General features: G+C 37.2%; 1 protein-coding gene across 4 annotated transcripts in view; it reads right to left on the reverse strand.

The window, feature by feature from the left end:
- Positions 1 to 2,450: 2,450 nt before the first annotated feature.
- LOC139936591 (uncharacterized) overlaps positions 2,451 to 26,707 on the reverse strand; it is a 43,488-nt gene continuing 19,231 nt past the window's right edge. For 2 of the 4 annotated variants that reach the window (XM_071931441.1, XM_071931434.1), the window contains exons 6-14: positions 25,959 to 26,103; positions 22,305 to 22,399; positions 21,761 to 21,854; positions 16,531 to 16,712; positions 15,307 to 15,397; positions 13,437 to 13,641; positions 11,321 to 11,470; positions 7,626 to 7,679; positions 2,451 to 4,862 (exon numbers count right to left, since the gene is read on the reverse strand). In XM_071931441.1, the coding sequence (XP_071787542.1) occupies positions 4,486 to 4,862; positions 7,626 to 7,679; positions 11,321 to 11,470; positions 13,437 to 13,641; positions 15,307 to 15,397; positions 16,531 to 16,712; positions 21,761 to 21,854; positions 22,305 to 22,399; positions 25,959 to 26,103 (1,393 nt within the window). In that variant the 3' untranslated portion in view covers positions 2,451 to 4,485. Of the gene's footprint in view, positions 4,863 to 7,625; positions 7,680 to 8,935; positions 9,267 to 11,320; positions 11,471 to 13,436; positions 13,642 to 15,306; positions 15,398 to 16,530; positions 16,713 to 21,760; positions 21,855 to 22,304; positions 22,400 to 25,958; positions 26,104 to 26,707 lie in introns of all 4 variants that reach the window. The other 2 variants (XM_071931456.1, XM_071931448.1) reach the window with 2 other exon arrangements.

Genomic DNA, 26,707 nt, shown 5'->3' on the forward strand with positions numbered 1-26,707 from the left:
AAAAAAAAGAAGAAATACATGAACAAAGAACAACACATCATGGTTTGTGGAACAGGGAGCGTCTTGGGTTTGGAAGCAATGAAGATTTGGCAACTTTCCAATGAACAGGTAATACAGCGGGTACAATTTTGGTTATCGTAGTAGCATTTTTAATCATGCATTCTTTTTGAAGTTGGTCTGTTTTTCGCCTAAAAATTTGAAGAACTTTTCTTTTACAATTTTTTTGACAGATGATGGCATTTTAAAAGGAGCATTTCGGTCGCTCAAAACCTAGTAATAAGTTTCTAAGGATGCTGCTGGGAATTTGCTATTTTAACTTGTTATGGTTTATTGTTGTTCAATTGGTTCATTAGTCATTACCTACATGTAGCTGACCCTTGGTGGCAGCAGACTGACTAAATCCATTGTTAATTAAAATAAACAATGGGAAATGACCTGCGATGGGTTTCACAAAGAGTTACTCGTCCTAACTTGGGACTAGCCTTAAGTTTTTAATATCTCCTAGGACTAGTCCTGAGTTAGGACTAGTCCTGAGCTAGGACTAGTCCTAACTCTTTGTGAAATCAACCCCTGGTATTTGTGTGTGTTTTGTAAAATAATTTGTGTTTTTTAACTTAGAAACTCAACTTTCATCATAAAAAATAAAAGATCAGAGTTTACTGAAGCAAATTACAAACCGTTTCTCAATTTATTCATTTACCTTGCCAAAGTTATGCAAATATTACAGCCAACATATAACATCTTGTCATCTTAATTAAATATACAACTAAATAAGTCTTACTGACCATCAAGTAGTCCAAAAAAATAAATCATTTTAGTTTAATAAAAAATACATGCCAAGTTCTGAATATCAGTAGTGATACACAATCTAGATGTGCGTGGTCATTTCTGTTTAAATAATACAACACTAATGTACAAAAGTTATTTGTATTTTACAATGTACAAATTTTCCTGAATAATAATAAGTATGTCTTCCATTTGTTAAGATGAAGACCATGCAAAACTAATGTAACGGTGACAATTTTTGATAATCCCAAACTAAATTTAACCCAAAACCGAGATATTGAAGGTTGCTTACATGTGCAATCTTCCACCTACCAAGGGAGACAAATTTGAGGCTTTTTCAGTAAAAAATATTCTGTCCAATCTCCACCATATTGTAATGTCATATTACCTAAATCAATGCTTGTTTCATTCCAAATCAAACCTAAAATAAAAACCACCTTCTACATGTACCTTGCAACCTTTAATCAACAAAACATGAAAACTGCATCACCAAACTGATTAAGCTTAGCACAGGGCCAAGCAAACCACCTTATCGAAGTAAATTGCATTACCAAACTAATTATCCAGAAGACGATCAAAGCATACTGATCGAAACGTCGAGTTGAAACCAACGATTCTTTTCAGAACCACCCCAACTCGTTAGAGATACCTCATTACATGGTGCTACTGCAAATCTTTCCATATCGTATTACCACCATACAATGTTTAAAATCCTACAAACTGATTATGCTTAGCACGGGGCCAAGTTTACCAAACTGTATATGCACGGGGCCAAGCAAACCACCGATTCAGAGTAAACTACATTGTCAAAATGGGTATGCTTGGTACTGGGCAAAGCTTTACCAAACTGATATTGCTTAGCACAGGGCCAAGCAAACCACATTTTAACCAGTGTCCAAAACTTAAGCGGATGTCAAACTCTTTTTGAGTGTGGAAAGATCTAGTAAATAACCCTATGGTAAAAACTATGTCACACAGCCCAGTAACATCAGGAATTAATTTTCATACTGAATTTTTCCAGATGCAACCCCACCAAATAAGTCACCACTACAGTTTATCCTGCTAAACAAATGTTTTCCATATAGCATTTTTGGGGAAAAAATGCATTGATAATTTTATGATGACATGACAACCACAAACAAGTGAAGCTCACATCATACATAGTATCCTTTGGTAGATTCATCCATGATAAATTACAATGAGATTTGCCATGGCCAATATTTACATTTCTACTGTTAAATCAACAGCACTTCAAGGTATAATGACTCAAAATACAAATACACAATTGGGCCATTTGTTTATTAGTTATATGTTGTCCTCTCTTCGTTTAAATTATATATTTACATTTGGCAGTTATCTTTCAAGTACATTTTGAAATTTGAAATAGATTCACGCCATTTTTCGTAATGCAGAGTCGATTTCTCTTTGCTTTTGCACTTTGTGTTAAGTATGAACTGGTTTTATTCTACATTCCTGCTGGAGTGATTTCACTTGTTTTCTTATCTCTCCTACTTTTTGGAATCTGTTATAGTGGGTGCGTTCGTTTAGCTTCCCTGGGTCGACCCCGGTGTGTGGCGTTTCTTTTTTCCCAGGACGAACGTGTGCAGATAATTACCCACGTTTGTCCTAGAAGAAAAAACCCGCCACACACCGGGGTCGACCCAGGGGAGCTAAACGAACGCACCCACTGTATAGTGAGTACGAGAGGACCGTTGGAAACCATTTACAGGTTGTGTGTGGTAGCACAACAGTACTGTGCACACAACCAGTTTATCAATCCTTCAAAATGGTCAGTCCAATGGAGTCTATTAGTTGACCAGCCATCGATTTCACCAAACTCTTCCTAACTTAGGATTAATATGAGGACTTAGGTTGAGTTAAGGTCCGTATGTAAAGGCGTAGGATGCATTGAAGCAATCCTAAGTTAGGACGGGTTACTCGTCCTAACTCGAGATAGGATTAATCCTAGCGTTTCATTAAATTGGCTGCTGCTTCAACAAACCCTAAGAGAATCAGAACTTTCAATTTTCATGTATACCAAGAAACAACCTTCCTAGCAATCGGATATCTGAAATTTACTTCTCAGTGAAGTCTATAAATGTCCAAATCTTTCAAGCAGGAATGTTTAATACTCTGTCAGTATTATGGGAGGAAATGTCTTTACTTTCATATGTGAAGGCAATCTGAATGCATCACACACTAGATATAAGGAATGCTGAAGTTAGAAACCTGTACCCAAAAAATACTTTGCAACTCTTTTCTGACGTCTGTATAAAATTTACAATCTCTCTCAAACAGAATACATCTACAGCCATTAAAATTATCACCTCTTCAGTTGTAAAAAAAAATAAATAAACTGCCAGAAAATCCCCGAAGGAAGAATGGCTGGGAATATTGTCAATTCATCTTTAAATCCCACATTCTGCAGATCGTCTTTGACCTTCAAAAGCACAAGTCACTCAATTGGTGTAACCTATATCGCCGCTCAATTTAATAAGTCTCACAAAAACTGGGCCTATTACATGTTTTGATTGGGGACCATTTTAGAACAACCTGTTTGATACTCTGGATCTTGCAGGGCATACATGCTACAGCAAATGTTTTGAGTCAAAGTTTTTGACTGACAAAAGTTAATACTTCAAGCACCAACCTTAGCACACATTAAAATGTACTTAATGATCAGATTCATGTGACCTTACGCAATTGAGAATGTCTTGAAAAACACATCCTCCCTTAAAACACGAAAGCAAGCTGAGACTATGAATCAAGAAAATCTAAACATAAAAAATCAAAAAAATCACAAAAACATTTTTACACATCACAAGAATTAAAAAAGATGCATTGTACAAAAACAACTTTACCAGCAGACAACAAAATGTTGCTCTCAAGTAATAATACATGTAACTTGATTATTACATCCATAAAATAGCCGTTTTGTTTAGAGACACTTGCCAGAGCAAGCCGCTTGTAACAAAAAAGACAACATTCAAGGTCATATCATGAACGGTTAGCTAAAAATGTTCCCACATATCTTTAAAAAAAAATTTAAAAAAAATGTATTTGAGGTACCAGTTGGTTGAAAGTACACATCCAACATGCACCAGCCAAGTTTGCCAGATTCTCAATTACTATTTTGTTGTTTTGCAGGATCTTATTACACCACATATCATAAATCGAAACAATTTGTACTTTGTATTATGGACCAGACTATAATCACATTTCACCTGTCGTCGTCATACTTTTAGTGCTGCCATTTTGGGGAGTTTATATCCCTGTGCTATACAGTGTAATTTGTGTTTTTTTCTACCATATATTTTAACTACAAATCACCTTCCAAAATGGTAAGCGTGGCAGACAGTAGAAGCTTGTGACATTGGTGCAAGGGTTCCATACCATAAGATGAATTGTTGTAACAACTTGATGTCAATGTCTTGTTTGATGACGCATCAAAAAAAGAGACATGTCTCTTTCAGCTCATGAAATTTCATAAAAATGTCACCGAAAACCCCCCAAAACAAAACAAAATTGTGTCATCGCTTTCTTTCCTTCCTATTTAAACAAACAATTCGGTCTCATTTATGTATCACAAGTGAACAATGTAGAAGCATTTGCTTAAATAAATGCAGAATTAGACAAAAATGACTGGAGCTTGCGAAAAAGTCTGTAAAACTTCTTTTAAACAAATACTAGAAACCATGATCAAACTTTTTCCTCAAAGGCAATTTGTAAATCCTCGGTGAAGTCTCCTGAATCGTCCGTACTCTTCGATCCTCCCTGACTGTCAATCGAGGAGCTATCGTCCCCCGTGCTGCTCTCCGTCAGCGTGTTAACCGAGCTCGCCGAGTTAATAGCTGGGGTGGGTATCATACCGGTGAAGTCCGGGATATTTAATGGCGCAGGGGCTGCACCTCTATTAGAGAGGCCCATCGCGCTGAGCTGATGGAACGACGGTAGATCGGGGTGATCCATCTCATCCTCGTCTTCAATGGTGAGATACGGAAGACTTCCCAAGGCTACGGAGTTCCGTACCTGTTGGCGCTCAGGAACGTGAGGGATTGTACGAAAAGATGCAAAGCCTGTGGGGAATGGAAAATAATTATTATAAAATGTTACAATTCAAACTTAGTTTTTGATTACCCCTGGGTTTCTATCAAGTAAAAAATAACAATAGGTGTGAAAGAAATTCATAAAAATTACTTTTAAATGATAAAACAAGCTTGTTTAAGGCAAAATATACAAAAGCTACATAATAAATTAGGTCCTAAGAGAGTTGGAGAGTATCCAACTGATCCGAATTGAGTCCAATTGTGTCTCATTGTGTACAATTATGCCTAATTGTGTCTAATTGTGTCCACCAATTCAAATTGTGACCAACTAGTTCTGTGCCAATTATTCCCATTCTCATTAAAAAAATCACAATATAATCCAAATGGTTCTAATTTAAAAGAAAATTTAAACTGAAACTTTTGTAAGGGTCACCATATCATTTTAATAATTGACTTATTAACGATGTCAGGCAAACTGTGCAGCGGCCATGCAACAAAACATCACAAAATGAACTTACAGAGGGTTACTTCAAAAAGGCTCAAATTCCTATACAGTAATATGAGATATGTATGAACAATGATAAACACTCAAAAAACGTTTGAAATTAGAGAGAATCAGTTTCTACCAAAATGTTCCCGATGAGGCCCAACACAACCTTAGACCATTTGTAAACTGGTGATGGGCACACACTGCTTCATGCAAGTTAAGAGAGCGACTCTATCCATGTTACAAGTTATGATACTGATTTTTGTTCAGGGGTGCCAGTCAGAAGCCATTCAACCGTTAACTGCCCTGTAGCCAGAGATCACACCCAAATTACGACTCAAACTGGGAAGCGGCAGCCAGGGGATGCGACTTTTTGTTTCAGATATCAATTTAAACCACAAGGGAAACTGACTGGGTAAATTTTATTTGACAAAATAGGGACACCGCCAATGTAGGGCTTGATAACTCAGTTGGTAGAGCGCCGTCACGTTAATCCAGAGGTCATTGGTTCGAACACCACTCTAGTCAATTCTTTGTTCAACCCCCAAAATATTTTCAAAATTTACCCAGTCAGTTTCCCTTGTGGTTTTGATTGATAAGTTATGATACTCATTGCCAAAGGTTTTGGGAGGGGTTGGGGGAGGTGGAACATTCACTTTATAATAAAGATAAACCCACAAAGCATGCACTAGAAGTGAAGTATGTATTAATTTTTTATGAGGGAAAAGTAGACGTAGCTGTTTCAAACTGCTTACCAACCAAAAGGACCTATGGTATAAACGCAGAACATATTTAATGGCCTGACGTATGAACCCTAGTAGAGTCTTTATTGAAGGCTAAATAACAACACATACATTAACAGGTATACAAGTGTAACATTAACGGTCAAGTTGAAATACATAAAATAGAGAGAGAGAGAAAGGCAGAATTAAAGCACATAGAAAAAGGAAGGGGTAAACAATTATTGATAAGTAGACAAAAAGAGAAACACCAAGTATGGATTAAAATCAGTGCTGCAATTAAACAGAATAAAACTTCAGTATCACACTCAATACAAACTAATATACATATAGCACACAATTATCCAAGCTATTCTGACATTATTCATTGACCATCTTCTAGATTGACACAAGCATGTGGTTATTTCAGTAAGTACATTTCTAAACCAACAATGATGGCCATGTGGCTATAATTAACCCCTTGCACCAACATCACATGCGACTGCTGTATGCCACACTCGCCATTATAGGAGTCAAATTGCATCTGTAATCATTATGGTAAGCGTGTACCAGCTGGTACAGTGACTTGCTTTAGTCACAAGTTACTCTTAAGTTGGAATCCTCAGACTGTAGAAACTGTTTTTATGTCATATATATATATATAGAAAGGTTTGCGTAACACCATGTAATGACTATTTGGGGTGGTTCTGAAAAGAACCGTTGGTTTCAACTCTTCATAACCAATTTTTATGTCAAATGGTTTTAGTAAAGAAACCATCTAGATTGCGCAAACCCTAGAACCATTTTGCCCAACACAATCATTCAAAACCATGTAGAGGTGCTTGTTGATCCCTCTTATTTAACTACTCAAACGCTTGCCCCGAATCATGTGATATAGGATTAAGTCTGAGGAATTTACATTTATGCATTAATAAGTCACGGTACCAGACATTATTAATATCCAACTTGCAAATGGATATTCTTAAAGAGTATTTTAATCAGCAGTTAAAAGTTTGAAGCTCTTCTGCAGGCAACCTTCACTCAGTTTACTTTGTTGATATTTTGTTAGTGATGCAAGAAGTAACAGTTCACTGATCCATACAGTGACTAGTTAACAATGTATTCATATATTAGTTTGAGGACTTTTACAAAACATCTGGAAGAAAATGCATTAATTAATACATCTTTTGGTTAGATATTCAGTGTTAACATTGTTTTAAAGTGCCTCCACCAACAACAACCATTATGAAACATTAAATAAAACCATGATCAAAAAGTTGATGGAGAAGAAAATTGAATATTTGGACCGGACAATCATTAATTTGATAGTAGAATGATTGAATGTGTATTCAACCCATATCATACTGCATGCTGCCTGGTTTATCGTACAAAACCACTGATGAGATTGAATGGTCAGACAGTAGGAGGGTTGACTGTGTACAGTAAAGAGGCATTCATTCATCACATGAGTGGCTGACAAAGTTTATCAATCCTTAAAACTACAGTAGATGATATTGAATGGTCAGACAGTAGGAGGGTTAATGATGAATTAGTTGACTGAGTTAGCACACCGTACACCCTGCATACCCTTCTTTGCTGCTACGTTTTGACGAGCCCGTTGTAAACCTGCAACGCTTGTACCTGCAGGAGTAAAAAAAAAAACACCAATACTTGTGACTTGAGAGAGATGTCATCAGCTGCTCGACTTGTCAACATTTCAAAGCAGTCTGGTTATTTGATTCCTGTAGTTCACATGGGAAGGAAGGAAGAGGCACGTCATTGGATACATGCAAGATGGCTCCACTTTAGTCAGTCAACTTTCCATACAGCAAAATCACCAACATGCTACTGTCAGCCATGTTTAGTTGTAAACTATCACAACCATTTAGCAAAAGTGCGACAGTATGTTTGTAGATTCCACCTACACTCTCAAGTAAAAGAACACCAGACTATAATGATCTGTAAAAGACCAATTTCACAAAAGAAACTGCGATAACCTCACAGGGGTGAAAAACCTCAGCACAGGGCCGAACACTGTGGAGAGAAAAGGTACTTGGTTCAGGACAAGGCCGAGTCTCTGTGGAAAGAATAATACCGAGAGAAAGTTATTGACTGGAATTCAACTGACATCCCCAGTGGATGCAGAGGGCGTCAGTGCAAGAGCTTCCAGAGAAACTAGAATCGAAACCATGCTGTCACTGCCATGAGGTGTTACAATGGTTATGAGAGAGCAATCCTGAAGAAACACAGGTTATAGAGACGTGTACCCAAAGTTAGTACCACTGCATTCATTATGGTCTATTTCAACTCGGTTTAACACTAACGTTGAGAAGAGCTGAACCAAGTATACTGATGAATTGCAAAGTTGCACTTAAACCGAGCTGCCATGCAACATGCATTTTGAATCAATGGATGACCAGTATGGAAAGCCAGAGAAAACTAATGTACCAATCTTTTTGGAGCACTGTTTATAAGTACATGAACAGTTTACAATGTCAGGAGGGTTTTTAAAAGATGGCTCAATGAAATATTTACTTTGACCTATGAAATAAAGGGTTGTTTTGATTTCAATCACTACAGATGAGCAGAAAACAATTGATGGGAGAAGTTTTCATATGTTTATTAACACTTTTCTGCCTTTAGGTAGATGCTATAGTGACTGCATAGTACAGGTTTGGGCATCCCATCACTGCGCCAGTTTTTAGAACTTTCCCATTAAAATTTTATTTGAAAGCGCCTTCTGTGTCTATCCACACTGGTCAATCCCATGCTCACTTCAGGAACTCATGCATGCTTCTAAGTCAAGACCTAATCAGGGAAGTGGTTTCAGAGGTGCTGTGATGTCACTACGGTGGGAATTCCAATTACATGGCATGGTAAAAAAATGCACCTGTTACCTCCTCTAGAGGGCAGTAGACATAGCTCTTGGTTTCCCACTGCCTCCCGCTTGGGATGAGTTGCTGGAAACGGTGGCGGATGTGACCTGTATTTTGGGGACAGTGCCCCCAATCGGGAGAGGACTGTAATCTCCCGTTGAGGAGGAATTTGTGTCTACAATACCATTGTTATTATTACTGCTTTTGTCCTCATCGTTTCTTTTGGCAAATCTAGCAATGTACCGTTGCCATGGATAGAGTTGTTTTGGGGTAGGTTTTGAAATGGCCACATCGTCAGAGTTGGGTTTCAGAGGTTCGGCGTCGAGTGGTTCGGCAAAACTGTTTCCACGTTCTGATAGGGGATTGAGGGAGAGGGTTGACAAAACATTGAGGAGAGGTGGGATTGTTTGAAGATACAAAGCATAGAATATTTATGTTCACATTCAGTTCAAGAAATTAACACCACAGAGAAAGTAAAATATGTGTCTACAACAGTTAAGTTTTCATAATATTTCTAGTCTAGTTTGTTAAACTAGAGAGTAAAACGTAAACAACCAGGGCATGCAAAGACAAAGAAGTCATAGTAAAATAGGATTTGAGGATAAGTCAGTGTAATGGGACACAAACAACACTGGAAAGTGGGATCCAAGACGGACACTGATATTAACAGGTAGAGGGTGAAGGACAAAAGTATAAAGTAGCCATGAAAAGACAGGCTGGATACGATAACAAAAGGGCTGGAGAATTTTTTAGGGGAAAGTTTAACTGGAAATGGATTAAGATAGGACAAGGTATGGATGGAGAAAACCAGGGCTTGTATTTGGAGGGAAAATCAACAAGCTAAAAATCAACAAGACCAGAAGAAGATCCATAAGTTTTTACATTTAAAAGTTTTTAATTTGAACAAGCATCCATGTAACAGAAGACTTAAATCTCTTTAGGACCATGGATAAGTATTCTTTGATTCTCAACAGTATTGAATTTTGTTGATAAGACTGAATGAGACTAATTAAACGAAGATACAAAACCCCAAAAATCAGATTATTGATTCCTATGAAGACACATCACATATAAAAGGAGGGAGGGAGCTGTCTGGGATCACAAACCACCTCACATAGAACTGGAGAGGGTTCGGGGAGGGTAACACTATACAACTCAAAAAACAAAGAACCCGAGATGGTGGGGGGGGGGGGAGGGGGAGGGGGTAACAGTACAACTCATTGAAGGGGGGGGATTAAGGGCATGACAGGTGTAAAGGCAAAGTAGGTCAGAAACGAAAAGGTCAGGAAAAAAGAACATAATAAAATGGGGTTATCAGGGAGAAAGTGCTCTCTGAGTATATGAAGAGGTTTTTTGTTTGTTAAAGGCAGTGGAAACTATTGGTAATTACTCAAAATAATTGTTAGCATAAAACCTTTCTTGGTGACCAGTAATGGGGAGAGGTTGATGGTATAAAACATTGTGAGAAACGGTTCCCTCTGAAGTGCCGTAGTTTTCGAGTAAGAAGTAATTTTCCATGAACTTGATTTCGAGACCTCAGAATTAAAACTCGAGGTCTCGAAATCAACCATCTAAACACACACACCTTCGTGTGACAAGGGTGTTATTTTCTTTCATTAATATCTCGCAAGTTCGATGACCGATTCAGCTCAAACTTTCACAGGTTTGTTATTTTATGCTTATGTTGAGATACACCAACTGTGAAGGCTAGTCTTTGACAATTACCAATAGTGTCCACTGCCTTTAAGACTGTTATTTGCTTACAACAAGGTGCCAGTCTACTAGTGAATGCATTATCGCACATTCAGTGAGTAGTGAGACAAAAAGAAGAAGCAGGTGTAAGTGTAAGGAACTTTGTACTGATCTTAGTATCTTATCAATGGGAAAAAAAAATTCAAGTTCACAAATTAAATATGATATGACAGAAGATGGTTGCAATGGAAAGAGTTTCAAGCCATACAGAGATGTTTGCAGCCACAAATCATATGAATCCAGTTTGATACATTTAGATACATATCCAAAATGCAAAATGGAACTTATAGATTTGTATTTTTATTTAAGTGTATTCCTGAAGAAACCTTACAGCCAATATACTTTGGTAATTTCACTTAACACGATTGATTGGTCATAACAAAAAAAAAAGCAAAACCTTGCCTGAAGGGTCTGTTGCTAGTAAAGAAAACAAAATCTTTAACAGTTGTAGGCGTGGTATTATAGCAAATGCTGGGGAGTCAAAAGCTTTGGTTTCTGTACATTTCTCTTGAAAAACACAAAATACGAATGAGCTTTATGTATAATTGTATGACTTTAATATGACGAAGCACCAAATCCCTCAAATGATGCAAGATAATATAGAAGTACAAATTCTCTACCAAGCAGCAGGGTGGAATTAATAAAGGAACTTACTGTGACGATTGACGCCTCTGTCTCGATCCTTGCGGAACTTGAAGCTTTTCGTTTTCCTGACGAAGGATTTACGCGCATGGAGAGCGTTCTTCATAATCAGGGGCTTATCTGCATCTATTTTAGCCTCCATTGCAATGTCCTCAAAGAATTCTGCAGCAAAATATGAGAAATATTGAGTATTATTTTAAAATTAAATGCCATCAACCTTTTTTCCAGCATGAGTTACTCAATATTTTGTTACCCCCTCATTTGTCGTAACATGGTAAATATGGCTCTATTGAGATATGCATAATCATTGTTAGAATTTACGCTAACTAATTTTTTTTTTTGTGTTCCAGCAAGAGGGCAGAGTCTAGTAAAAAGAAATGTTGTTTCTGAGCAATCTTTCCTCTTGTTGATTTTTACATTTGCCTTTTTGATGTGCTTCTACTCTTGTATACTTACCCATTAGAAATTTAATAAATATAAAATGTACATTGGTGCAATGCTTTGCTTGGTTGCAGATGAACACTCAATTTGAAATCCAATGTCCGATGAGTTTAGGGCAGTCCTTTGCAATGTTACACAAGAGACAGCGAAAACCCATAAACATTTTCTAATTCTAGATCGCACCAAGGTAACAATGTTTTCTGGGGGTCACAATATTTATTATTCATTACTATCAGGGGTTCATAAACAATTAGGGACCATTGACAATTGTTTACAATATCTTGAGCATGAAAGTCATATTCAAGACTCCCCTCTCAAACCTTGAAGTGTGCCAAGAAAAAGTTTTTTGTTTGTGCTTTGGAAAGCAGAGCCATGAATTGGGCCCAGCTTAATCTTCTGTTGGCCTGGGTGGGGATGAAGGCCACTTCAAGATGAGCTACTATTTTTTACAGGGGTTGTTGCCACCTACTCCTGGGGCTGAAACAGGGTGACCCCCTTTACAGTCTTAGCAGATAGGTTTGGGTTTCATCAATCAGATGCCTGGCTGGTAGAGCAGAAAGCACTGATGTACCTGTAACCTCCCCAACTTGCCAAACTTATACACAGTTTCAATACAGATTAGTCCACAGAATACTTGGGGTAAAATCATTCTTTGCCAAAATCGGTAAAAGGGATAACTGTCTTTGTACATTCTTTCAATTAGAGAGTGAAGCGCTGGTTCATTTATTTTGTAGATGCAAGTTTTCAACTATGTTTTGGACCCAACTTGGGGATCGGATAAGGAGTACTCTTAATATTAACATTCGCTTAGACAATGAGGCTATCCTTTTTGGTATTACAAAAAAATCTTGGAGTGCTCTCAATCTTATCCTTCTTTTGTGTCGTTTTCATATCTATAAAACGAAAATGAGTGAGAAAAGACCTTCCCTTGCATTATTGAAACTGGATTTAAAACTGTATTATACTTTGGATAAATACACCTTCCTCACCAATGATTCCACTGCTAACTTCCACAAAAAATGGGACTCTTTCAAACTATTGGTTCAAGGTTAACATGGTATGGTTTATTTTTTTAAAATATTTTCTTTGCTGTTAATGTTATGGATTTTCAGCATGTTTGTAATATGAGGAGTGGTCTTAAGTGTGAATAAATAATTTCCTCCGTGGGGAAACCCCCCCAAAAACTTAAGAATACACTGGGAACAAGACAACTATTCTAGCAGTGTGATAACAGTATTTTGGGTTTGTTCTTTACTGTTAAAGCCATTGGACCCTTTCGGTACAGACAAAAAATAAAAAGTTCACAGATTTACAAATAATTTACAGGGTTTACTGAAGATAATGGTGAAAGACTTCTCTTGAAATATTAGCCCATGAAACGCTTTACTTTTTGAGAAAACAGTAAAACAATATAAATTCTCGTTAGCGAGAATTACGGATTTATTTTAAACACATGTCATGACACGGCGAAACGCGCAGAAACAAGAGTGAGTTTTCCCGTTATTTTCTCCTGACTCCGATGACTGATTGAGCCTAAATTTTCACAGGTTTGTTGTTTTATATATAAGTTGTGATACACAAAGTGTGGGACTTGGACAATACTGTTTACCGAAAGTGTATAATGGCTTTAAGCCATGACGGCTAGTACACTCCTCTTAACTCAAACTAATTAACTTGTGCAACTTACTCTTAAGATGTGCCACACTTGCAAAGATCTCCACATCGAGAGCTTTCTCTTGTTTTGTGACGGGTTCAGGTCTACTCTCCTTCAGTGCACTGTCTAACCTCGCCAGAGAGTCTTCAGCGTTTTTCAGCCTCCTTTCTGCGTCATGGCGGGCGATGATTTCCTCTCGTAACTCTGACTCGGTCATTTCTTTCTGGACAGTGAGATCCTGTGGGCGACATTTCATGAATGAATATCAAAATCTGAAAGTTTCAAATCTCCTTTTTTAATGCTGGGTTGATGAGCAGAAACTATTGGCGACATATCAAATTCTAAAACTTTCAATTCTCCTATTTCAATGCTGTGAACTGTGTTCCAAAAAACATAATTGTCTTATTTTATTTGTCTTAACTTTTAGTGCTTAAGCACCGCTTATGAAACAAACTTTTGACTAGTGACATTTTCTTTGAGTCAAGGCTGTACATATTGCTTTACAATTTGCTACTAAGCACAAATGAGCAGGATACCAGTCACAGGTTGTACACTTGACATAGCGTTTTAGCTGGTGACCTTATTCTGGTAAGCACAATTGTTTTGAGCTTAGCTAGTTTTGTTCTTACGCAACAGGATGAATTTATACTTCCTACAGGTTACACTTTCTTTGAGTTAGCAATATGCATCACAAGCTTGAGATCAACAATGCTTGGTAGCCACAATGCTTGGTAGCCTTGTGCCATGCACATTCAGTGAAAATGAAACGCTAGTATTTCCATGTAATTTTGCAAAATGTTGTTCCAATTGATGTAACAAAGACTTCCAGAAAAGCAAACTAAATTACTTTCCTGGCCAAAATAGCGAAAATATGAAGAAGGAAGTTTCCGGTTTTAGATGAGGATTATTCCAGGGAAATCCATGCAATTAGTAAAGGAACTGGAAACCTAATCCACACGGTGCCCCCACCCCCCCCCCCCCCTCAATGGAATTCAAACTGGAGAAGCGGAAGGCAAGGAATTATACCACTAAAACAAACTGACTACCTTCTTGCACTGAAGGCCGCCCTACTTTTAGCTGTGACTTTGCAAAAGATAAGTCTTTAGGCCCCAAATATTAAAAAAACATGTCATGGGCTATTGTTTCAGTAAAACATTTCTTGAATGTTCACGCAGCCACTCCATTTTAAAATTTCCATTTTCGTCTTTTAAATTGAAAACCAAACTTTATCTTTCGATTTTTTTCATTGACCCACCCACATTTTCCTAACCCCCCGCCCCCACCCAAGAAAAAAAAAACTGAAGTTATAAAACATTTATAATTGTGAACAGCCCTGAATATAAAATATTTCGAGGTCTAACCAAAGGGTTGTAGCACCAAACATGTCATACAATAGTTATCCAGAGGATCAGATTCCTCAGTGGTTGCTTTCACCTCCCTCGATCCCGGTAAAAATCCCACCTCGGGACAGGAGGAGCCTTGCATGTGGATTGGGTTTTCAGTCCCCACCTGATTGCCTGGGTTTTCTATCTTCGGGGTTTCCTCCCATATCTAAAACTGAACATTTCTTCCAGTTTCCTACTCATTCTAAAAATATCTAATAGACACCATAGGGAGTGAGTTGGAGTGAGTTTATGCTGGGGAAAAAAAGATGGCCATGCGGAAGATGCGTTTCTTTGGACACAACAAAGAAATAATCTAGGGGTCGATCAAGGGGAAGAGAAGATAAGTTCATCCGGCATCAATACTGATGAACGACATAGAGAAGTGGACCGGACAGAGAATGGCAGCTGCAACGATATCAACAGCAGATCAAGATCTTTGGCTTGAACTTGTGATGATCACCGCAGCGCAATTTGCTCCTCTAGATTAAACATTACAGAGAAAGATTATAGACACTTACATGTAACGACGATTCTAACTCCTGTGCCTGTATACTGAAGGATTTCTTCTCTTCGGCCAATACAGCTGCCTCCTTCTCTTTGTCTAACAATCTGACATTAAAGATACGATAGTTTTGATAACAAATGTTATAATACAAGGTAAGTTTGTGGTCATACCATATATACAAAATATTTTTTTTTTAAAGAGAGACTAACAAGGAGGGAATATATGACAAGGTCAAAAATGGTAAGTGATGTTTGATAAGAATGAACTATAAATAGTAGTATTTTGGGAGTAACAGCATGTTTAACTTCTCTTTTGAGGGAGTTCTGGCTCTGGAAGGAGTCTGTTTGGTCTTTACGTTTCCAACAGTATATTTTGCTCGTCTTCAGGAGAAAAGAAGATGAACAGGGTATACTGTTCGAAACGTCGAGACCAAACCAGCTCTATTCAGAGCTAACAGTATCTCAAAAGAGATTTATTACATGGTTGCACCTGCAAATATACTATTATTCATAGTTAATTTTTATCAAAAATGGTAGTTTAAGAATAACAGAGTCATAGCCATGCAATAAAGGACAGAGCCACAGGCTTGGTTCTATATCGACCGGACATGACACAGCCAGTTGAACATGACACAGCCAGTAGAAAACGGCAGTTTAAGATCGAGTCATTACTCTTTAAATCATGGGAATAAAAAGTGGCGACCAGGTTTTGACCTGCCATTTAACCCCAATAAGATAGGGTCGTCGCCGTGCACTAGTGTGCACTAAAATAACCGAGCCGAACTGGTTAAGCCCAGTGAGACACTACCACAGCATCTCATTTTGACCCATCAGAATGCGTAAACTCTCCATTATGTGACCACTTAAGCCCAGTTCGTACAAATTTTTGCGTCACAGGAGTTGAGCACAAGTCAACTGATGCGATTATTCATGCGAATTTGTGACGTCAAAATTTGTATCGCATTCGCAGGAAGTATGAACCTAGCTTTAAGGGCGGTCCCACTGCAGCGATATTGAGAAAAACAACGATACAAAGAGAAGACATTCAATTGGTTGAATTACTCCGCACAGAATACGCCCAAGCTTATTCAACCAATCAAGGGCGTATATTGATAATCTTGACGTTCTCGTTCTCGTTATCGAGGCCTGCGTGACCACGCCTTTACTTAGTTATCACGACAATCAGCTGGTACATTTTTCATAATTCTCAAGATATCAAATCAATTTAAATAGATAACCTTTCATTGATCTGGTGGAGTTCTCGTTCCAATTCAGACGTCTTATCGTTTATCTTCTTCAAGTTGTCCTTCAAGGTGACCGTCTCCGTTGACAATGACTGGTTCTCATTCTCTAGTTTCTCCATGGTGGTTTCTCTCTTCTGTAACTCGGCGACTGTCCTCTCCCGCTCCTGGGCCAGGACCTGAAAAGAATCAAAAGGGATGAGACATCATAAATATTCAAAGCCACTGGACACTATCGGTGACTACTCAAAATAATTGTTAGAATAAAATCTTAGTTGGTAACGAGCAATGGAGAGCTGTTGATAGTATAAAACATTGTGAGAAACGACTACTTCTGAGGTAAGGTAGTTTTGGAGAAAGAGGTAATTTCTCACTCAATTATTCAAAGACTTCAAACCTGAAGTCTTTTCTGAAGTCTTTTATTAGTCATCTGAAAGCAGACCAATTTGTGCAACAATGGTGTTTTTGCTTTCATTATTCTCTTGCAAATTCGATGGCCAATTCAGTCAAAATTTTTACAGATTTGTTATTTTATGCATATGTTTTTTGACAATTACCAAACGTGTCCAACAAACGCTTCAATCTTACAGATGTTAATTTTTCATCTGGGGAAAAAAACCATGAACTGCTTTTTGTCCTATCTCTCTCTCTCTTTGAAACATCAAATTTTCACTGGTTTGTATCATGGCGTGTTAATTGAAAAAATATATGGCAAATGTTGAGACTGTGGAATCAGGACAACATGAATAACCAATTGGGCAGTTCTAAGTGTGTTCAGACGCACGTGAGTATTCCAGCTACACAATTAATTCTCTTCATACTTGTGGGAAATTGGAAATGTTTTAATTAACTCTGTCAGTAAGGTGTCACACATTTATTGATTTGTGTTCTCGATTCCAGGAAAGCTTAAGAATCTGAGACGAAGAAACACTACCCGCAAGTCCACCCGCTGAAGACACACAGTCAAATCATCGACTGTCTAGATTGAAATATTCTCCCTCTAGGACGAAGCGAGTTTCAGAAGCAGCGACAAAACCGTCTAGTGCAACTACCCCTTGAGGGATTATCCCAAAGATTGTCATTGGATCTGAATCCCTATTTGACGTAATATTTAATGTAATTTTTATATATCGTTTTATCTTCTCCATTTTTTGAGGTTCTAAGGAAATAAATACAAAAATAAATAAATAAATAGATGAAGATTTTAATCCCAAATCCAGATATTGGCAGATGACAATTGAGTTCCACCCCAAACCTTCTGATTGTACAAACACGTTCCATTAAGTTGACAGTTAATTTGAAAAGTGTTACTTGTAAAGTTAAAAGTATTTTTAAAACTGAATCTCTCACTGAATCCCCAAAATGTTTTAAAGTATCCGTCAACCATTACAAAAACATATCGATGATCAAATCTATTCATCAGCTTATCACAATTATTTCTTTTAGTCAGAGTGACACTTCGGAAATCACGGCTCAAGTGCAGGGATAGGGTGAAGCCCAAGAGGGTTTTTGGCAAATGGCTTTACGGAATTAAAGAAGATCTGATGTAAATCATTACGTTGATCAGGAAGGAGGTAGTGATTAAGCCCACCATCCCCCTCCCACCCATGACCTTTAAAAGACTATTTCCTCTCCAATACCATATCACTTGTAAGATCCATTAAATCAACATGGCCGACCCTCTAGGAACAAAATCCCTGCAGTCTTAATAAAACTCTTTTCAAATGAGAGCAATTTAGCAAGGGGTCCCATGCAAAATTGTAGCATGGTTGTAATTTCTTTTTAAATGTACCTCATGTGAAAGGGTACATTTTTTTCTACTGTCCAACTTCCGTTGCAAAATCTTGTCAAACATTGGTACAATTTGTCAGAGTTTCGGACCTATACGACAGAATCTTCCACGAGCTGACTTTTTTACAAAAGACGTGCGTGAAATCATTGTGTCGAGGGAACCTTGCTGTTTTTATAAACAAATATTTTGAAAGGTGCATCCCCTTCCTATTACCATGATCACCATCTGTCAAGAGACAACCATCATCTGAAGAATGAATATTTTCAACATTTGCATTCAGGATTTAGGATAAATTTGATATAATTATTTGAAATGCCAGTTTGTTTCAACCTGGCTGCTCACGGAATTTAGATCAGTAAACTAGTGAACCATTACAAAATGAAACCATTGTAGATCATTGGAATGGTTTTCACAGGACTCTGAAAAGTACTGAGTATACAGTCGTTACACACATAGATGTTTGGGGGAAAATATATAATATCCCGATGCAAAATTTAACACTATTCAACATCATTATTTATTTTGCTCAATTCAATACTAAATCTGTGTGGAGTTTCAAATTTGTTACATACTTCAATACTATTTATCCCTTCCTTCTATTGACATCTCCCAACTGTCAGCTCATAACAAACACATCTTTCACCATTTTCTTTAAATCAATCAAATAAATTGATAAATCTATTAGTTTTATATGAATTTAACATCCCAATCTAGTAAAGAACAGCCACAGAATTTTGTTTTTCAAACCTACATTGAGTCATCACTCATTGCGTTTATCCCAAGGTCTATTCACAGATTGTGCATCCCCTAAGTGGCACCTAGACAATTCCTGTTTTACACAATATTAGCCGACGATGGATCCATGCGAGTCACAAATATCTGGAGGCATCTGATGGTAACACCTGGTAGTTAACTTCAATATTTTTCATCATTTTTAAAATCAATTAGTTGAAAATCATAAAAAGGTGCCAAAAAACCACACAGTATTTGTTCATAATTACTATTACACAATCACTTGCAGATCCCTTTCATTTGATTGGTTGAACATGCGTTATGTGTCATACTTTATTTTGCCATGTACGTGTATACGGTTCTGATACTATAACCTTTAATGTAAGAGTCCTACATTGATAAATATAGGACACTTTGCAGCTTAACCTTCACACGTACTGAAAGATTTTTAAAGGAACATGACAGAATTGGTCCACCATTATACATAAACTGACAAACTTCACGAGACATTGTGAAAAACCGATTACAAATTTTGCATTTCATCGATGCCAAAACAATCATGAATAAAACGCTCACTGAGCGATAAACTCCTAACGCGAAATTATATTTTTTATTTCTCATCAAATATGACAGTTCAGGCAGAAATATTTCAAGGGATGTTTTCTACTATCATCATCATTAGACCGTGTAAGTTTTATGTAAATCTGTGATCTTCACGATTTTCGTTTCTTTCCAATTCTGTTACGTTCCTTTAACGATGCAGTCAGCTTTTTCTCTCTCCATGTAATCAAGCCTTGTAATCAAAGTAACACAGGGCTGAATTTTGATCCAAGCGCATAGCAAGAGGTTTAAAGGCACCGGACACAGTTGGTAATTGTCAACCCAACATATGAATAAAATTTAAAAAAAATTAAAATTTTGACTCAATTTTTCATCGAATTTGCAAGAGAATAATGAGAGAAAAAAACACCCGAAGGCCAAATTGACATTTGACTATTGCCAAATCGACATTTGACTATTGCCAAATGGACATTTGACTATTGCTTAAATATATTATATACTTTTAAATGTATACCTTGTTTTCTTAACACCATTTACATTTTCACACTTTTTAAGAAGTAATTTTAAAAGTTACACGATCCCCCCCCCCCCTTTACAAAACCCAAAACAACAACATCACTGCAAGCATTGACCGAGATAAAAACAGTGCATGCATCTCTTCCCTGGACTTAAATAAGTTCTATCCAATTACCCCGGGTCTCCCTTGATGATGCTTTCCACAAGGCAATGCTCACTTATTCCCTACTACATGTTTTTCCTCATCGTGATTCTTGTCTGATTGAAGTGAAATCATGTGCAAGCGTCTCACATGGGACAGTGTACTGATGTTTTGTGTCCGATGGCCAGACGGTGTAGGTTTTTTTCTTCTTCCCTTTCTTCCCCCCAGAGTGGGTAAAAAGAGCAGAGATTTGAGACAGGAATTAATTGGGTTATCTGCCACTTCAGTGCGCGCAACATATGTCAGTCATGGCTGGAAATTTAGGTCATGATTTCTTTCCCATCCGCATGAAAAACAAAATAATGTAAACACCAGTAGGGTAATTTAAAGCAAGGAGTGTACTTTGTAAGTGCATAAAAGCATTAATAAGCAGATATGACTGCCCAGCATAAAAGCCATGTCATTTCACCCAAGACTGATTCTACGCTTAGATCTATCAGTGATTGAATTCAATAAATACTATTTTTGGCCACTAGCTGTGTGATATTCGGCCTTGACACAATATTTATAGAGCTCCTAAAGCACATGGAAAACATTGTTAACTGTCAACGATCGGTATCCACACTTTATGTGAAATAACAAACCTGTGAAAATCTAGAGAGGCTCAATTGGTCATTGGGGTCGAAGGGAAAATTATGGGGGAAAAAACTTGTACTTTTATCTGTTTTTCAATCATCGAGTTATGGTTGCACTAAGTGTTTTGTACTCTTTTCAAAAAAACTATAGCATTTCAGGCAAAAATATTTTGAGGGAAGTTTTCCACCATGACCTTTATACCATGAAATTTATGTGTAAATCTGTAAAGATGCAGAGTGGCACACTCGAGCACTCAAGTTCAGGTCAGGCATACAGCTCACTGGCCAGAAAAGGAGGAGAATTATGACAGTTACGATATAACCTAATATTTTCAAGCTCAGTGTGATGTCATAATACAAATCACCTTGTTATACCTCGGTATACAAACAGTGAAGTTTGATTGGTCGAGAACCAATCATGTGACGCGCAACAAATACGCATGTTACATGGCTCAACGGGCTGGGCAACATGAAAAGTGATGTACACCGGTGTACATCACCTTGATTGTTCCCAGCGTTGGTCGATGTCGCGCTGCGTACAAAACAACCGCGGGTTCGAGGGAATTGTTTCTCGTTCGTCTGCTTATTAAATTAGTTCGTTGTGATGTTTGAAGATGACAACAGAACTTCGAGAAGAGGAATACCACTCATATTTAGCCGAATATTGGTGCTTTGTGACATCGAGCCCTTAATACTCACCTAGTTATAGTGTCACTCACCTATTTTCAGAACTATCAGTCTCTGAGGTTCAACACCAACAATGAGAAGAGCTCTCTACGTGGTATTTTCTTTCCGAGCATAAATCCAAGTTGGTGTAAATAAGGAAACAGTTATCAGGCAAAGACTTACCTCCAGGTCTGACTTGAAATCAAAGGAAGCTCTGCTGAGTTGCTCCTGGTCTTTAGCGACCTGTTGCATTGCGTACATTGTCTCCTCCAGCTCCCTAGAGAGGCAATAACAAAAGATCAGCGGAGACATTCATTGAAGAAGAGTTTGTTTTTCAATCCCTCCTAGTAAACAACATCATCTTTTAAAGGGTGACGCTACGCCAAGCATAACATTTCCAGAACATCTCCAAAGAGTAAAGGAGAGGTTTTGTTGTAAAAAAAAAAAAAAAACGGTTGATTTTGAAAAAACTTGTTTTAAGTTGTCCCTTTCTATAAGTGACAAGGTGTCTGTCAGTAATTTTTGTTTAAAAAAAGGGCCGGCAAAATTTAGGCACAAAACGTCTGTGACTGGTGTGCTGCTTAATTTTGCTCAGCAGGAAAGTTTTAAACAGCTTTATAGAATTGGGTCTTGTATATAATTGAAGTAAACAAATGGTGTTCACTCTTTAAAATAGAATGCAGTGCACTATTATGAGAAAAGAAAATGAAAATATAAGTTGTTTTACTTTTTAGTTCTCTCATGTTCTTCAAGAAGTTCTCTTGCCGTCTCCTCAATCTTCTGCTTCTCCTCCTCCAACTCAGCTGTCAATCTCTCCAAGTCCTAACCAAGAAACAAAGCACAAGATCAAAATATAATAAAGGGTTTTGTTAAGGAAACATATTTCAATGTTAGTCAAAGTTTGATTAGCTGCAGTTGCTATCTTCAAATCGATGAAAAAAATATTATTAAATATTTGATAAATATGCATAAAAGTCATGAAAGTAACAAGTTGGCCAAAACAACTTAAACCATTTCATGTTTTTATCAATATCTTTTGCCTGGATACCCTCCACACCAAAAAACATGCAGCTTGAAGAAAAAAAATGATGGCACTGGCGCCATGTTTAACCTAATTAACTGTGGCTTTTTACTGAGGTTGTTTGCTGGGTAGCCATATGGAATGATGAACCATCAGAAGATGCTGTACTCAAGCCAAAGCTTTAGCCAAAGCCGTTGTTTCAGACAAGGCCGAGCCTTTTTATGAAAGGATCAATATAAGTGGAGAATTCCATGTTAAGTGCGCCTGGGTCTTTTTAGAGACAGCACATTAATTTTTGCATTCATAGCATGAGTGTTTACCTATACTGATATCAAAAGATTGTAAAGACATTTTTTTTCTTCTCCATTTTCTGAAGTATGCTCCCCCAAGTCCTGATACAAGGAAATGAGAATGTGGCAACTAGGCTGGAGGGGGTTGTAGGTAATTTACATCAAGAGAGCGGAAATCTAAGGCATGTTTTGCCCCAACATGAAGTGGTTAAGTGGTAGATTGACCGGATAGGGATGACCATTATCATCATTTGAATCAAGCACTCAGCATTATCTCATGGCTTAGAAGGCCACATCAGAAAAAGTGTTTGTTTCTAGTAACATTGTTAATAAGAGGTGTGTCTTGGTGTAATTAATTTCAGAAAAAAATTTTAAGAATTTTTTTTCATGCCATCTTTTATAAGGAAGAATGAAAGGAAAAATTAATATAAAAAGTACATCTTGAGAACTTAAAATATAAAAAAATTATAATTAAACATTTTATAAAATTGTTAAAAAATTTGTATTATTGTTAAAAATGGTTGCGCTGGATTTTTTCACAATTTTTTTTTTTTTTTTTACAGGGATTTTTAAGATACTCAATACTGTTTCTAATGCTGCTTTGTCTTTAACAATATTACTAGGGTAGTAAGATAACAGATTCCAAACTATAACAACTTTTTAAGTTAAATAAACACAGACCCATGCCTGCTTTTTTTTCATGTTCGCCAAAGTAAAAAAAAACTTGCTAGTGTTTGTAATAAGCACATACACCCACATACAATGTAATAGCCACGCTTATAGCAATAATTGTTGTCAGCCAGTGATCAGAATGTTCATGCTTCTTTAAAGGGTCTATGTAACTTTTGTAGGACAAAAAACACAATGTCCACAGATTTACACTTAACTTACACAGTTTGAAGATAATGATAGTAGAAAGCTTCCCTGAAAATATTACGTGCTAAGGTGCTGTAGTTTTGGGGAAATGAGTAAAACAATGTCACGCGTCTCATGAGGCGAAAATTATTTTAATCAATTACAAATGTATTTTCATTACACTGTTTTACTCATTTCTCAAAAACTATAGCACCTCAGTAAGTAAGATTTGAAGGGATGCTTTCCACTACCATTAGCTTAAACCATGTAAGTTTAATGTAAATCTATGGACATTTGGAAAAAGTACCCAAATACTTTAACCAGGATTGAACATGGATGAGGAATATTGTAAAAGGTCAACTTGAAACACAACAGTTTTATTTATCTGAGCCATCCTTCATCCCGGCGGCCATCTTGAATGCCTCGAGACCACTAGACATCCTGGCAATTGACGAGAAAGTGGTAAGAATATTACTACCTCCAGGCCAGGGAGGACTCCCCACTCACTCCATGGACGTAGACAAAGTATGTGGGAGTCTACCGAGATGAAATATCAATCCATCCTGGAGAAACCTTAAGTGAGACACCCGTGTGTTGTACAGCGCTGGTTGAATTACCAGACTTTGGCTCAAATGCAACAACAGCAAATACCTGGGAGCTGTTTAATTGAGCTGCTGATCGAAAGCAGACAAAACTGCCCAATAATTTAATACAAAGTTAACCAGAATACCATTCACAAATAGCACATGTTACCTGGTATTTTGGTTCATAAACTTAAATGTAGTTAAAGTAACAACGTTTTGCTTAGCTACTTTTGGTGCTTTAAGGTACTGGACACTATTGGTAATTATTCAAAATAATTGTAAGCACAAAAACTTACTTGGTAAACAGCAATAGAGAGCTGTTGATAGTAAAAAACATTGTGAGAAACGGCTCCCTCTGAAGTACCATAGTTTTCAAGATAGAAGTAATTTTCCACGATTTTGATTTTGAGACCTCATAGTTAGATTTTCTAGGTCCCAAAATCAAGCATCTGTAAGCACATAACTTAGTGTGACAAGGGTGTGGTTTTTTTCATTGTTATCTTGCAACTCACATGTTTGATATTTTTTGCATATGTTGGGATACAAGTGAGAAGACTGGTCTTTGACAATTACCAAAGGTGTCCAGTGCCTTTAAGTGAATTTATGAAATTAGGTCTGATTTTGGGTCGATTTAAAAAAAATAATGCTTTTTAGCATCATTTTAGTGCTAAGTATGGTCATTTAAGCCTTTCAGAAAGACTCTGCTACAGAAGACGTTTAGCAACTAATTTTTGTTTGCATTTTTACAAAACCATTTTGCTAGGTGAAGTAGTTTGCAACAGCTAATTCCCCCTATACCATGTATCTTGAACCAACCCCAGTAGTTTATAAATGTCATATCAGCTTCAGGAACATGTTTCTACCATGAATCAAATATTGACATTTCTTTTAAACAACAATAACTATGAACATTCCTTTTGAGGCCAGTCCAGCAAACCATTTGATAAAATAATGAAAGTACAACATTTGTTACAACAACTTTGACAAAAAGCAAAATATTGTACATTGCATACAGCTCACCGGGGGAAAAAGAAGGAAAATTATGACATTTATTTTCAAGCACAGTGTGATGTCACAATACAAATCACCATGGTACTACTGCCGACTCATCTTTAGCTGAATCTGAGTACAACCAAGTTTAATACTACCATTTTCAGACCAGTCAAAAGCTATCAGAAAGCAGCTCAGCCAAAAATGGTGCTAACTAAGCTTGGGCGATATCACGATATTATCGAATATCGCGATACTAATTTGGACACGATTTCGATATCGGATGGATTTGGTTTTAATCGAAATATCGATATATCGCGATATATCGCGATATATCGCGATAATCGCGATTATTGCGATATATCGATATATCGATTCAATATCGCGATGTATTTGCTAGCTGATACCCCATAGGTTTGGAGTAAAACCAGAAGAATAGGTCATTAGAACACCTCTCTTATACTAGGACTGTCTCTTCTACAACTTTCACTTGGAGTTTTAAGACTGATGATGTCAAATTTCATTAATCGCGATTATATCGAATATCGCGATATATTGTCGGCGATATATCGTGAATAAAATAAATCGATATCGCCCAAGCTTAGTGCTAACCAACAGTTACCAGTGTACAGCAAACTGACCTCATTCTTGTCCATCTCATCTCGTAGTGCCAAAGCTTCTAGATGCCATTGTTCTCTGTACTTCTGACTGTCCCGGGCTAGTTCAAGGCTCTGCTGCTCCAATGTCTGGATCATGGTTTCACCCAATTCTGCATTTCTCCACGTTCTGTGATTCACAAAGTCAATCAGAATTCTTCAATTGAAATTTGCCTTGCAATTCGGGTACTATAAATTACAGAGTACCAACTAGAGTTTGATCAGGACTCAATTTCATAGCTCTGCTTACCTTAAAAGCAACGAATCGGCACTTACAGAAGCAGGGAGTTCCGCAATTACATCAATTGTATTTCAGTAGAGGGTGCACTTACATGTACTTACATTTTTATCAGGGCCCGATTTCATGGCTCTGCTTACTGTAATTTGTAAGCAAAAAATCGGCACTTACAAAAGCAGGGAATTCCGCACTTACATCGAGCATATTTCACAGGTTGTCAGGGAATATTTATTTATGCGGGTGCGTACACATTATCAGTTTGATTTTCTAGGTATCTCTTTTTTTCCCAGGGAAAGTTTATTTAATTTTACACTTTACAGCAATGCAAAGTTTTAAAAGACCTGGAGTCGATTTCACACAGGACTAGAATTGTAAATGCTACCAAAGTATAGTCGGTCCCTGTAAAAAAGAATTATATATTCTTCGGGCACAACAATTTTACTGCATAGTACATGCTGGCTCTCAAAATTAAGCTCATAATAAATTCTGAAATTCA

Source organism: Asterias amurensis, chromosome 1, assembly GCF_032118995.1.
Source record: "Asterias amurensis chromosome 1, ASM3211899v1".
Classification (NCBI taxonomy): domain Eukaryota; kingdom Metazoa; phylum Echinodermata; class Asteroidea; order Forcipulatida; family Asteriidae; genus Asterias; species Asterias amurensis.